Source organism: Zootoca vivipara, chromosome 14 (genome assembly GCF_965207765.1).
Source record: "Zootoca vivipara chromosome 14, rZooViv2.hap1.1, whole genome shotgun sequence".
Lineage (NCBI taxonomy): Eukaryota > Metazoa > Chordata > Lepidosauria > Squamata > Lacertidae > Zootoca > Zootoca vivipara.
Window position 1 is genome coordinate 37,751,668 of NC_142597.1, and position 13,174 is coordinate 37,764,841.

A 13,174-nucleotide genomic window follows, 5' to 3' on the forward strand; every position below is an offset into this window, starting at 1 on the left:
TCCAGGCATGTGACACACTCATGGGGTGCCTACAGGTCATGTGTCACTGGCAGCTGGTTGGGCCGAAGGCAAGGAGACTAACAGTAGGTGGCGTCACAGCCAACCAATTCTACTACTGCCACCATCCTCCTCTCTGCTGAGTTCTCCATGGGTGACCCAGAGACTCAAGGAGAAGGAAACTGACAGGTAATGCCAACCCCTGGACAGGTTGTAAGTAAGGCAGGTGAGGACAAACAGATTGGTACATTTGCCCAAATAGACCAGCCTCCATGGTCAATATGTTGCTTTCTTGCTTTAGTTAGAGCAGAGCCACATCAAAGGAGGCAAGGATGAGATGCAGGCTGCAAGGTTGTCCCCTTTTACCTGGGAATAAACACCTGCTTCACTGCTAGTTCGGGCTGCATGAACAATGGCGCACTGAATGGAGATCCTTCTAACATTTTGCAGGATGCTAGTATGTGAATGCACCATGTTTCTTGGTGGGGGGGGGGGGACTGGAACCTGGGCAGAGAAGAGGCGGGTGTATCCTGGCAGAGAGTTCATGTCTGGCTGGGACCCTGAAGCAGAGCCCTGTGCAAACCGTAACATTTTGTTGCAGAGAGGCCTGGCCTTTCCTAAGCATCTATTGCAATGGGGATAGTCTGCCACCTAGTGTCAGCATCTGTAATTGCATGACTGCATTAAGGCTGCACAGAAATCGTAATAAGCTCCGAGCCTGTGCTGCGATGAAATGTTGCAATCTATGAGGAGCGCTTCTGGCTAGACTTGCCTCCTGCCAGTCCATTCCACCCCTCTCCTCGTTTTCCTTTTCTAGATGACTGCTGTGCATGTTTAGTCCTCATTAAGCTGTTCAGAAAATTGGAAACGTTTTGTTGCTACTTGGGTGCATTTCAGTATTCCCTTGAACATGCTGGCCTCTCCTGCTTGTGGCTCTGCTTTAGGGATGTGTGATGTCTATTTTGAACAGCAAGCTGCATCAGTTGAAGTCACCTGGCAAACCTCTTTTTCCTCCTCCTGTACATCCAGCTAGAGGTTTTCAGGGAAGTGGTGTGGGGGCTGTTTTGTCACGACCAAGAACAGGATGCTGGCCTAGATACGCCATTTTGCTTTGGATGGCTGAAGCAGGACTCCGGTATGACCTCAGGGTTGGACTACTGCATTGCACTCTGCATGGGGCTGCCTTTGAAAGTGGCCTTCACATGGCCATCCTGGTGGCTGACGCAATTCGAGTCAAGCAGATCATAGAACCACCAGTGCTGTCGAAACTGCGATTGAAAATTCAAAAGGCTGCTTTTGAGCAATAGAGCTCATCGCACCTCAGGACCACAGTATCTTCTGGAACGCGCCCTCAAGCTATGAACCTGCCCAGATGTTTAGACATCCTTCTGAGGCTCTTTTCTAGGTCTCCCTCTGAGGGAGGCATGGAGGGTGGTGACACAGGAGAAGGGCCTTTTCAGTGGTGGCTCCCTGTCTCTGGAATGCTCGCCGCAGCAAGATGTTGTTTGCGGCTACCAGTGTGGGGACCATACCTTTCCTGTGGCTGCTTATTATGGGGGTTGTTTTGTTTCATTTTTATAGTACGGCCCATTTATATTAATATATTTAAATGTGCTGTAAGTCGCTGGAGACTTTTGGTGACAAGCAACAAACAAGAAGAATAAGAACCCACAATAATTTGAATGGAGTCCTCATTGTCGGAGTTTATGACCCTTGTTACCAAAGGAGATAATTGCTTGTCCACTGTAGGAAGTCTGGCCTAGATGTAAGTTTTGGTCTTAGGTGGCAAAGTCACACTTCCATTCTTACAGGGTCATTGTTCTCGTTTTATGAGCGACAAAGAAAACTTTTTACTCATTAGAAAAACCTTTGACAATATGTATTTTCTTTTAATCCATTGGTTGCACTTAAAAGATAAATAAACTCTTGAGCAATAAAGAAAATATTCTGCTCCTGACAAAAATAAGGCAGTACACAATATTCATAAAATACTATTATGCAGAAACATTATAATAAACAGGTACAACAAAGTTTGCACAGTTAAATTCGTTAATTTTTCTTTTTCTTTTGGTTGTGTTTCCTTTTTCTCTCTCTGTTTTTTTTTTTACATAGTAAAGTGTCGTGTATATAATACATTCTCCAAAAATGTAGTGCACTGTGTTTTAATTTCTAAAACATGGATGAACCCATCAGGGTTAAAGGGGAGACCCGAGGGCGTTTTGGGGATTTTAAAGACTTCACCTTTCAACTGAATGAAAATGCACACAAAATCGGAAACTCAGTTTCCTCACCTGCAACACTGTCTGGCAGAACCATGCATGTTTCGAACACTTAACTTGGCACGAGGAAGAAAGAGGAAAAACGACAGGACTAAGGGACAAACCACGTGAGCATGCCAGCATTAGCCAAAAAAAGAGTCAGTTTCCTGATTAAGACTTTTCCCTCTATTGCATTCCAAGGGAAAAGGAACAAAACAAACCCAACTAGATGGAAGCCAGCGATGCTTTGGGGGCTAGCTGCCCCACCACCCATATCTTTCTCCAGCACTGGGTTGAATCACGAAGGGTGATGCACCCCTTGCGAGGCGGGCTGTGAGCCTCTGCAAACCAGCAACAAGGTTTCGCCCTGTTCACAACGGTCTATATAACAGAAAAAGCTGAAGAACGACGAGGCGCCATAAAAACTGAAAGATCCTCAAACTGGCAACGGAGAAGGAAATCGGGGCAAGTATACATAATTATTTCATGCATTTGTAGAATTCAGCACCTCTTGGGGCTCCACAGTTTGGCTGGTTGCTCTCTTTTTTAAAAGAAAAATCAAGGTTCTTAGCCCTCGTTGTGCAGGGGGGGGAAATGGGACTACCTGCCTTCCCTTTCCCACTATTTTTTGGTGAGCTTTCTCTATCCGTGGCTGGTTATCTTGGTTTCCCTGTTCAGGGCCAAGCGCTTCAGGATAAAATGCTTCATAGGGGTGACATAAGTAAAGGGAAGCCTGTTTTTTGGCACTTAACTTCCACAGAGCTTCCGTTGTGCTGCAAACGCTGGGGGGGGGGCTCCAGTTTGCAGACGAGCTACAGAGACATACAGGCTTGTTTTTTCGGCACAAGGTCCTTTGCCTATACACCTCAGAAGGATGCCCCACCTCGGTCTACGCCCGATCTCGTCACAGAATTTGGAGCAGCTTTTCATAGATGCTGCTGGCTTAGAACAGGGAGATGCTCTTGAAATAATGGCGAGAAGGTGGGGCGTTGGGAAGGATCTCCTGCAAGTGGGTAGGTGGGTTCAAAGACGGACAAGGCTTTGCACACATTACAGTGGGGGGTGGCCCGCACACATCAGTCTCCCTTCTGCACATGCTCGCCACTGTTTGACCACTGGGAAACTCTACGCCACAAACTGGAGAAACGAAAGACAAACATTTTTTGGCCCTGAAATACAGAGTCTGCAGTGAAGACTCTTGTACACAACCTCAACTCCTGGTGGGAAGCCACCTTGTTTTTCCTGTGTGCTTTTTCTTCTCCTGGAAAGAACTCTCTCGGGTATTTACAAACATTATTACATGGAAGAAGATGCCAGTAAACCATTAATTGAAGTGACAAGTGCAGGCAAATTCTCGTTCCCCCTTCCTCCCCCCCCCCCTAAAAGGTGCAGGCCAGGTTGCAGTTGCTGCTCTCGTTCCTCCTCTGCGTCTGCGCTCACTTGTTCTCGATCAGCGTTTGCACTTTGCAGACCAGATCTCTCGCGATCTTCAGGATCTCCTGTGCGCTGTGGTGCTCTGCCATTTCTGCACAAAACACGCAACAGAAGTAAGAGGAGGGGGAGGACCAGTAGTGTGAGGAGACAGAGGCAAAAGTGAGTGGTGGAAGCTGAGAGTGCCTGGGAGCACACGCTAGTGGCCAAAATTGTGGAAACCATTTGGAAAAAGTGTATGTCTGAGGTTTGTTGGATCATAACGCCACTTTTTGTTTTAGTAATACCATAAAAATATATCTCGATGGAAAGAAAATTTAATGAAGAATGTAATGCAACAAAGTTTGTTCAATTATCTGTATTCTATCAAAAGTTGTAGCCAAATAAACAGAAAAAGGAAGCACAACTTAGTTTTATATGCAATAGCTTTTTTTAGTTGATATGCAGTTGTGCTTCCTTTTTCAAACCTCAGAAATACACTTTTCCCAAAAGGTTTCCACAATTTTGGCCACTAGTGTATATATTGGCTCCTCGTTATTGTTTAGTCGTTTAGTCGTGTCCGACTCCTGGTGACCCCATGGACCAGAGCACGCCAGGCACTCCTGTCTTCCACTGCCTCCCGCAGTTTGGTCAGACTCAGGTTCGTAGCTTCCAGAACACTGTCCAACCATCTCGTCCTCTGTCATCCCCTTCTCCTTGTGCCCTCCATTTTTATATCAGTTCCCAATAAGCTCAACTGACCAGTTAGCTAAGCTTTCACTAGAGGAATACTCAGCAAAACCTCTTGTTTGGGATAAGGCTATTCTAGCCCCATTACTTGGACGCTTGCAGCTTAAAGGACCAGAGCTGTCCATGTAAGATTAATGCCGCAGTCACGTTGCAGTTGCCCGGTCCACCTTGCCGAGTCACAATAGTCCATTAGAATAGTTTTCTGGACTAAATTTAGCAATGGAGTTCCGGATGCTTTAACTTAAGCACTACGTGCTCATGTAATGTCCATGCTAAAACCACAGAGCATCCTTGGGTCGAGATGGCCTTCTAAGTGCTTCTTATCATTTAAAAACACTGAGCCAAAACAGCTGCTCTTCCAGCTCCTGTTCCCCAATTAGATATATGGCTATTAAGCCCACACAGAAAACAGATAACACAGATATGCTCTTTGTTCACATTAACCGCTGAGCTATCTTCACCTGGAAACTACAAAGAAAAACCCAACGGCCCCATTTTCAAAAAGTTCAATGTCAAGGAAAATGTAGACTAGGATGCTGACACTTCTGAGATGCAGAGAGTGCCTTTTTCTGTTGCAGTTCATCCCAGGAACAAGTTCACAGCTTTCAGCTTGAGATGAGAATAATCAGAAAGGAAAGCATAGCTTTTGTTTCCAAGTGGAAGCCTCGTACCTGCCGTTGCTCAGGCATTTTAAGAAACAAACCAAACAAAAAAAATGATTAGAAGAAGCGCAGTTTTGAAAGTTGCAGCCTGCTGTCTTGATTCAAGGTGGCACTGGGTTGTATCCAAAAAGTTTGTTCCTGGATCTCAGGAACCATCACACCAAATTTGGTGACAATCTTGAGTTGTTCTGAAAGGTTTGGTCCACCGTCTTGATTCAAAATGGTGTGTGGCGGCATCTGAACACAGACAGAAACCTGCTCCTCTGCCTCAGGAACTATCATGCCCAACCATAGAGAACTGGTGGAAAAAAACAGGAAGCTTTCCAAAATACAGATGATCGGGACTGAATTCTGATCTGCTCCTGTCCTCCCTCTGCCCAAATCCCTTTCTTCCTAAACAAACAAAACAAAAAGCTTTCCCTAAACGTCCACAATCTTAAACTGAACAACATCGGAGTCCTTGAAAAAAAGAATAGATAAAGAGAGAGAGTGAAATTGCATTGAGCTAGGCTCCCTTACCATTAAAAAACTTGATGATATCAGTAAAGTCCATGTTGTTATCGCGGATAATCTCTCGGTAGGCCTCTACCAGTGCTAAGGCAATGAAAAGGACAAAATGTTCTGAAGAGATGTGCTTTGCTGCCCAAATAACTTCCCACACTGTAAAAACATCCTCGTACAACAATTCTGAAGGGAAGGAACAAACATTGCAGAGAGCAGACAGTTACTCAAACGCATCATGGTCACAACAGTTTTCTTGACGACATTAATTCCCACCCGCTACTCCCATGGGAAAAAAATAAGACTAATAAAAATAATCTCTAATGGCATCTTTAGACTTGGAGGAGTCACCTGCCAGGGATGCTGTTTATGCATCCTGAAATGGCAGAATCTACTAAGCGCACGTTGGGGTCAGACTAGATGACCCCCCCAAGATGCCACCCAACCCTTCTGGTCCCATGATCAATATGTGGCTCAAGCATCTTACCTCTCTTAAAATCCAGCAGGAACCAACGGTAGCAAAAGTAGAAGTGAGTGTAATCCCCGTTCTGGTGCATCAGTTCGAAGAGTTCGGAATCCAGAATCTTTTGGGGGGGGATTTGAAAACGACAACACCAACACAGAGACAAAATGAGTTCCAGTTTTGAATATTTGACAACACAGATATCCGAGCTACAGTCCAGCTGTGTAATCAGGGGCTTGCAAGGTCTCAGGATTTTGAACCGCAAAGATTTGGCAGCAGGCCACACCAACCATGGCCTGGCCGTCAGGTGAGATTTTTGGGCCTCCAACCCAGAAGCGGGAAGAGCTGGGGAGCTCAAGGCAGGTGATGGCCACAGAAGGAGATAGGAGGCTTGGTTCCTAAGGTGCCACAAGGCTCTTTTTGGTGAGGGGGCTGCATCAGAACCTGGCGACCTTGGGCGGATGATGGACTCCCAGCTGGCCACCACATTGAAACAGAATTCCAGCCAGGTGCTCTGACTGGCACTGGGGACCATCTTAATTTCCCACAATGCCCCTTTCCACACGCTCTCTCTCTCTCTCCCCCCCCACTCTCCTTTACAATCTCCTCTCCACACTTTGGCATCCATTCTTCTCCTCACACGAACCCGTGTCAACCATCATTCATTATCTCTTCCAGCCCAAGCGCACGGGCTCCAGATTTAAGTTTGCAGGCACCTCCCTGCCCTATAGCTGAAGGAGAGTCTCCACCCCCATCGTTCTGCCCAGACACTGAGGTCCAGTACCGAGGGCCTTCTGACGGTTCCCTCGTTGCGAGAAGCCAAGGGCAGAGGGCCTTCTCGGTGGTGGCGCCTGCCCTGTGGAACGCCCTCCCATCAGATGTCAAAGAGAAAAACAGCTACCAGATTTTTAGAAGGCAGCCCTGTTTAGGGAGGCTTTTAATGTTTAATTTTTTTTTTCATTTTTCTGTTGTAAGCCGCCCAGAGTGGCTGGGGAAACCCAGCCAGAAGGGCGGGGTATAAATAATAAATAATAATTTATTATTATTATTATTATTATTATTATTATTATTATTATTATTATTATAACGTTCCCTTCTTCCAGACCTGCCGGCCTGATCTCATGCATGTGTCTACTCGGAAGTAAGTCCCAGGGAGGCGTTTGAGCTGCCCTCACAACCCTGCTGCAGAGCTTTCCCCCTTTTAGGGAGATGCGCTGAGAAGTCAGAATAATTGCACAGTCCACATAGGAACTGGCCCCCTGCCCAGAGATAGCAGAGGTGGGGAGCTGCTCCAGCCCCTCCCTCCCCACCGTCCTCAGCTCTGGGCTGCCAGGTGTCCAGAGAGGAAACTGAGCAGAGGATGCCCACCTGCACTCAGGCGCCTGACCACGGAGTGTGCCGGCTAGAGCATCTTTCCAAAGGATTCTAGGCCACTCTAGCTGCCGCGCTCCATGGTTGAACCTCTGAGCGATGCCCTCCTCTGTGCAGGGATAATGGGAATGGGAGACACTGCGCTTGTGAGCTGGGAACTAGATACAGTATGAGGGCCACACGAAGCTTGCGCACCTCTGGATTTATGTGCTGATGGGGCCTAGAGGGAGAAGGCAAGCAAATGGGCAGCCGTGATGCCGTCCTGCCCAATGGCCCAAAATCTGCAGCCAGCGCCGCTACAAGATCAACAGCAGGGCGATTGGACAAATGGGATGTCTGTCCCAGCGTTCTTGCAGGAAACTGAAGGAGGGATCAAACCTCATTTGGCCCTTAGGTGCCAGGCGAATTCTGTGCCACTGACTAAGTCTGCCAACCTGGCGCCCGTCAAATGTTTGAGACTACAGCTCCCATCAGCCAGAGCCAGCATGGCCATGCTTGCTGGGGGGTGATGGGAACACAGAAAGCTGTCTTATGCCGGTGGCTGGGTATTGATGCATGTAGCTCAGGATTGTCTACAATGATTGGTAGCAGGATTTCAGAGAAGGGTCTCCCGTTTCTACAGGAGATGCTGGGGATCGCTCCTGGGGCCTTCTGCACATGCTCTACGGCCCCTGTACTAAAAAACATCTGGAGAGCACCAGCTGCACTAAAGCTTTCGGGGGAGGGCTTTAATTGTGGGCAGCAAAACATTGGTTTAGTGCTGCTGTTTCGTGGATTGCATTTAATTTGGTTCCAGTCTTTCGTTTTGTGCCCATTTTAATTTCGCTAAACTGCCTTCAGCTTCAAATGGACGGAACAGGACAGTTGAATGTGGTTTTTAAAAAAAACATAGGCATGCAAAGCCTCACCTGGATCAGGGACCTCATGTTTGCAAAATGTGTGTCCATGGCACCTCCGTTAGGGAAATTTTGACTCATTCTCTTCATGAGGTGGGTGAAGCAACTGTAAGCCAACTCATCTGAAATCAAACACAGACAGGAATTAATTTAAAACAAGAACAGTGAAGCAGTGCTTTTTTAAAGGGTAAATCTGCTTTTTAATCAAGAAACAGTGCAATCCTATTATACATGTTTACTCAGATGTAAGCCCTACTGTGTTCAATGGGGCTCACTCCCTAGTGTTTAAGCTTGCAATCTAAGGCTGCAATCCTAACTCCACTTTCCTAGAAGTAAGTCCCATTTAATTCAATAGGACTTACTTCTGAGTAGACATGTTTAGGATTGACCTGTGAACCAGTACAACCATCAGATAGATAGATAGATAGATAGATAGATAGATAGATAGATAGATAGATAGATAGATTTAAAATATATATTTATTGATACTTGCCCATAGATATACAAAAATTCATACTCGATGCAAAGTATATTTTATGTAATACACAGAAAAGAAATGCTTGATCTAAAAAGGAATGGAGGCAAAAAGAAGAAGAAGAAAAGAAATAAAGGAAGACAGAAAAAAGGGAAAGAAGAGAGAAAATCATAAAGATAAAAGACTTCCAAGTTCTCTGTCCTGCAGCTAAATATAGTATTCACTCAATAACATCCAACCATTCTGCATTCTGTATACCAATATTTTTTCAAACTTCAATTCCAGATATTACAAGTTCCTTTTCTCTCTCACACCAAAAAGTCCATCAGTCAGTTGTATTTAGAATAAAATTTTGTCAGGGCCAGGGCCCAAGTCCAGCAAACTGGTGTCTCCATAACTGGGCAACTCCAAATCAGCAGAGTAAAGGAAGTTCATCTTCGTGTAGAGTACAAAGGAGTAAAACACACAGGCAGAGTTCTTCAGTAAAAGTTTACCGAGGTTTTAAAAAGCATACAGGAACTTCCTGGATCCCCAACAAGGCAAAAACCTTGCTTTTGCAGAAGCAAAAACACACGGTATATAAAGAAACCAAAACAGAGAGAAAAAGAAGACGACAAAGAATTCAGGCGTTGCTCAGCGGCAGGTTTATATCTCTGTCTCTAAGCACTGACCTTGAGTTCTCACAGGACTCTAAGAATAACAACAGCTGTGGACATGCTTTGTCCAGAAAGCACGAGAATATTCTAGTAAGTTCTAGTAAATCCAGGAAGATTCAGCACCCACCCCTGACAAATTGAATAATCAGAAAAGGTGGCTTTGGGATAGCTTAAGTCAGGGGTAGGCATCCGGCCCAATCGCCTTCTCAATCCGACCCACGGACGGTCCGGGAATCAGTGTGTTTTTACATGAGTAGAATGTGTACTTTTATTTAAAATGCATCTCTGGGTTATTTGTGGGGCATAGGAATTCGTTCATTATTTTTTTTCAAAATATAGTCCGGCCCACCACATGGTCCGAGGGACGGTGGACCGGCCCATGGCTGAAAAAGGTTGCTGACCCCTGGCTTACGTCATTGTAAGCTAAGGTAAACTATGGCTTAGCATGAATGTGGAAGTGTGGTATAAAGGAATACTGTATATATATATTATATGGGGCTGCACAGATACCATGAAGACTTCTAACCTTTGTCAAGTATAACCATGAGTGGAGCCAGGAGGTCACACATTCCTTGGACGTAGCCAACGTCTAAATGTTCCCAAACGTAACTGCAACAGAGGGAAGGGAAATGGAGTCATACGCTTGAAACCTCTCTTAAATAAACTGGGATCCGGAGGAAAGTTCTCACGAAGCTTCTCTGAACTTGGAACATCCTCCTGAAAATTTGAATTCTTACTCTCCTAACCTGGTTTTCGGACTATATTATCATTATTTGCTTCTGTAGCTCCGCCCCTTGCTCCAACAGGCTCCACCCTCAAACTGTCAGGCTCCACCCCTGCTGAATCCCAGACTCTGCGCCTGCGAGCATCCGGGTTCCACTTACCTGCACATAATGTTCCGTAGTTTCTCCAGGTTTTCAGCGGTGAAATACCAATAATTCCGATCACACCTCTGTACATCTTTATCGATTCTGTGCAAGTTTAAGGCAACAGTGTCCAACATTTCTATCTAGAAGATACAAGCATACGTCACAGAGGCGTTGCTGAATAAAACACGACTTCTCTGTTGCAATCTGATATTTTGGAAACTTGAGTGTGTTTTAAACATACACACACACACACACACACACACACACAAAACCACTACTAAATTTTATTATAATTATCATTGATTTATTAATTGATAGATAGATACTTTATTGTCATTGTACATAGTACAATGAAATTGAATGCCATCTCATAAAAACAAAAACACAATTACAGCCACACATACACAAACATCGCAACCCCCCAAGGTCATATTATTTAGTTACAGCATTTAAGATGGTTCTAGCTCTTGGATAAAAACTGTTTTTTAATCTATTTGTTCTTGATTTAATTGTTCTGTATCTCTTGCCTTCTGTAATGGGGGGGAAGAGAGCAAAAAAGGTTTTTCACCACCACCCAAAAACCCCCAAGAGGTTCAAATGCGCTTTTCATTGCATTTCATTCTTTCGCTACAGCCAGCATGAGGACTAGTATCTTAGAATTCCTTTGGGAATTCTGTGTGGGACCTACTCAGTTCTGCAGTTCAGTGTGATTGATTTAGATCTGTCAAAACATAGCCTATGAAGGTCCCCCCCTAGCCCAGGTCTAAGGTTCCCCAACTTTGATCTAACGCAGGGGTTGTCAACCTGGTCCCTACCGCCCACTAGTGGGCGTTTCGGGATTCTAGGTGGGCGGTAGGGGGTTCTACGGCACAAGCTGAATCCTCCTTCCATCGAGCACTGGTGGGCGGTAAGGAAATTTTACCATCAAGAAAGATGCATTAGTGGGCAGTAGGTATAAAAAGGTTGACTACCCCTGATCTAATGCATCCCAGCCCTTCATTTACACCAGGAACACTGCTTATTTCATTCTGTGTTCAAGTGCTCCTCCTTGTGAGGAGACAGCAAATCAACTGGACCCTTTCCCCCCATAAAAACACCCATTTGCTGAGATCTTCAACGGAGGCCCTGCTTCAGGCGCCCTTGCTTACTGAGGCCACTGGGCGCGGGGCCTTCTCTGCAACAGCACCCCAATTATGGGCACATACTCCTCAACCTGCAGAACTTGCAGAGTCATTCTTCTAAGCAACACTATATTGCTTTAGATGCCTGGTGATAGTTCTTCCGTTGAGGCCTGTCTATCCGGACTCAAGACTGAGATTGCTTATATTTCTTTTCAAAAGTTTAGTTGATTTTTTAACTTGGTTAAAATGTGTTCAGCTTTGTTTAACTTTGCAATATGCCCTGCCGTCCTATAAGCAAAAAAGGGGGCATTGTTTTAAGTTCGGGGGGAAAGAGAGGGCAGGGCCCAATGAAACAGACCTGAAGAGTTCTGACTTTTTGGATCACCAAAATGCAGCATTCGGGGCTGTCCAAGAGAGTAGGGTGGAATAGTGAAGCAGTGGCTCTCTCTAGATGCTGTTGGACTCCAAACCCCATCAGCCTGAGCCAGCAAGGCCAATGGTCAGGGGTGATGGGAGTCGTAGTCCGGCAACATTTGAAGAGCCACAGGTTGCCCATCTCTACAGGGTCCCTCTTACCTACCGTATAAGACGCAGAACACACGGAGATGGCCGCCTCTGCAGGTTCCTTACAGTCCATCTGGGAACAGAGCTGTTCCTCGGTTACTAACTCCTGGGTTTCCGGGCCCTTGGCCTGAGGATCCTGATCGGAATCTTGCCTCTGTGGATCAGAGCCAGCTTCCTCCTCGGCCCCGTCCTCAAAGCAGACGCTCTGCCCGTCATCAATGCTGGACAGGATGCCCGACGTGACGGAGTAATTCCGGGAGGACGGGAGCCCGGAGTCGGGGGAGTCAAATTCTACCGACTGCTGCTGCTCCACGGCCACAATGACTGTTGGCGCATCGCTGCAGACCCTGGTCAAAGATGGGTCTTCCTGAACCTTCAGGTCTCGCTCTACCGGGTCCATTTCATCGACGGATATAAACACCTGAAGGGCAAGATGTTTTATCATGAAAGGAAGGAAGGATTCAACGAACACATAGGCCTCCAGCAGGAATGTGAAGGTCTGAGGCACCACCTGATATAGTTGGAAGAACTGGACATGGAGGAAGGGGCAAAGTTCTTTCATGGGCACAAAACACCCCATGTATGAGATAAGGCAAGAGGTGCAAGGTCAGCCAAGCCAGTCGCTATGGCAATGGCCCAGTACCATCTATATAAGTGATTAAGGCAGGCACCCCCAAACTTCGGCCCTCCAGATGTTTTGGACTACAATTCCCATCACCCCTGACCACTGGTCCTGTTAGCTAGGGATGATGGGAATTGTAGGCCAAAACATCTGGAGGGCCGCAGTTTGGGTATATATATATATATATATATATATATATATATATATATATATATATATACACGTCTGGAACTGTATTGCTGAAGCCTTATCTTCCGCAGCAGTAAACTGTTTTGGACCTTAAACTGCCATGGTGTCTGCCAGGACATTCTATACAAGATCTCAAAGTAGCTGTCTTATTACAGAAAAATTTCAGAAACAGACTGGAAAGAGAAGTTGCTGAATTGCAACTCCTTACCAAGCTTAAAACCATGGAGAGACCTGGTCTGAATAAGGACATTGGATTCTTATCTCATTATACACGATAAAGCTTTCTTTAGCACCTCACCCCTTGCTTTTTCCTGCAAGACCAATTGCAGTCGTTAACAGTCACCAACAGGTTTACCACTCCTATCAGCCA

At 45.8% G+C, this 13,174-nt stretch overlaps 1 protein-coding gene across 7 annotated transcripts in view; it reads right to left on the bottom strand.

The window, feature by feature from the left end:
* Positions 1-1,861: 1,861 nt before the first annotated feature.
* The window catches only part of SGSM2 (small G protein signaling modulator 2), a 94,406-nt gene continuing 83,093 nt past the window's right edge, over positions 1,862-13,174 (bottom strand). For 4 of the 7 annotated variants that reach the window (XM_035139275.3, XM_035139270.3, XM_035139271.3 and 1 more), the window contains 7 exons: positions 12,010-12,414; positions 10,324-10,448; positions 9,966-10,048; positions 8,321-8,430; positions 6,066-6,162; positions 5,597-5,764; positions 1,866-3,780 (listed from right to left, as the gene is read on the bottom strand). In XM_035139275.3, the coding sequence (XP_034995166.1) occupies positions 3,692-3,780; positions 5,597-5,764; positions 6,066-6,162; positions 8,321-8,430; positions 9,966-10,048; positions 10,324-10,448; positions 12,010-12,414 (1,077 nt within the window). In that variant the 3' untranslated portion in view covers positions 1,866-3,691. Of the gene's footprint in view, positions 3,781-5,596; positions 5,765-6,065; positions 6,163-8,320; positions 8,431-9,965; positions 10,049-10,323; positions 10,449-12,009; positions 12,415-13,174 lie in introns of all 7 variants that reach the window. The other 3 variants (XM_088658061.1, XM_060268338.2, XM_035139277.3) reach the window with 2 other exon arrangements.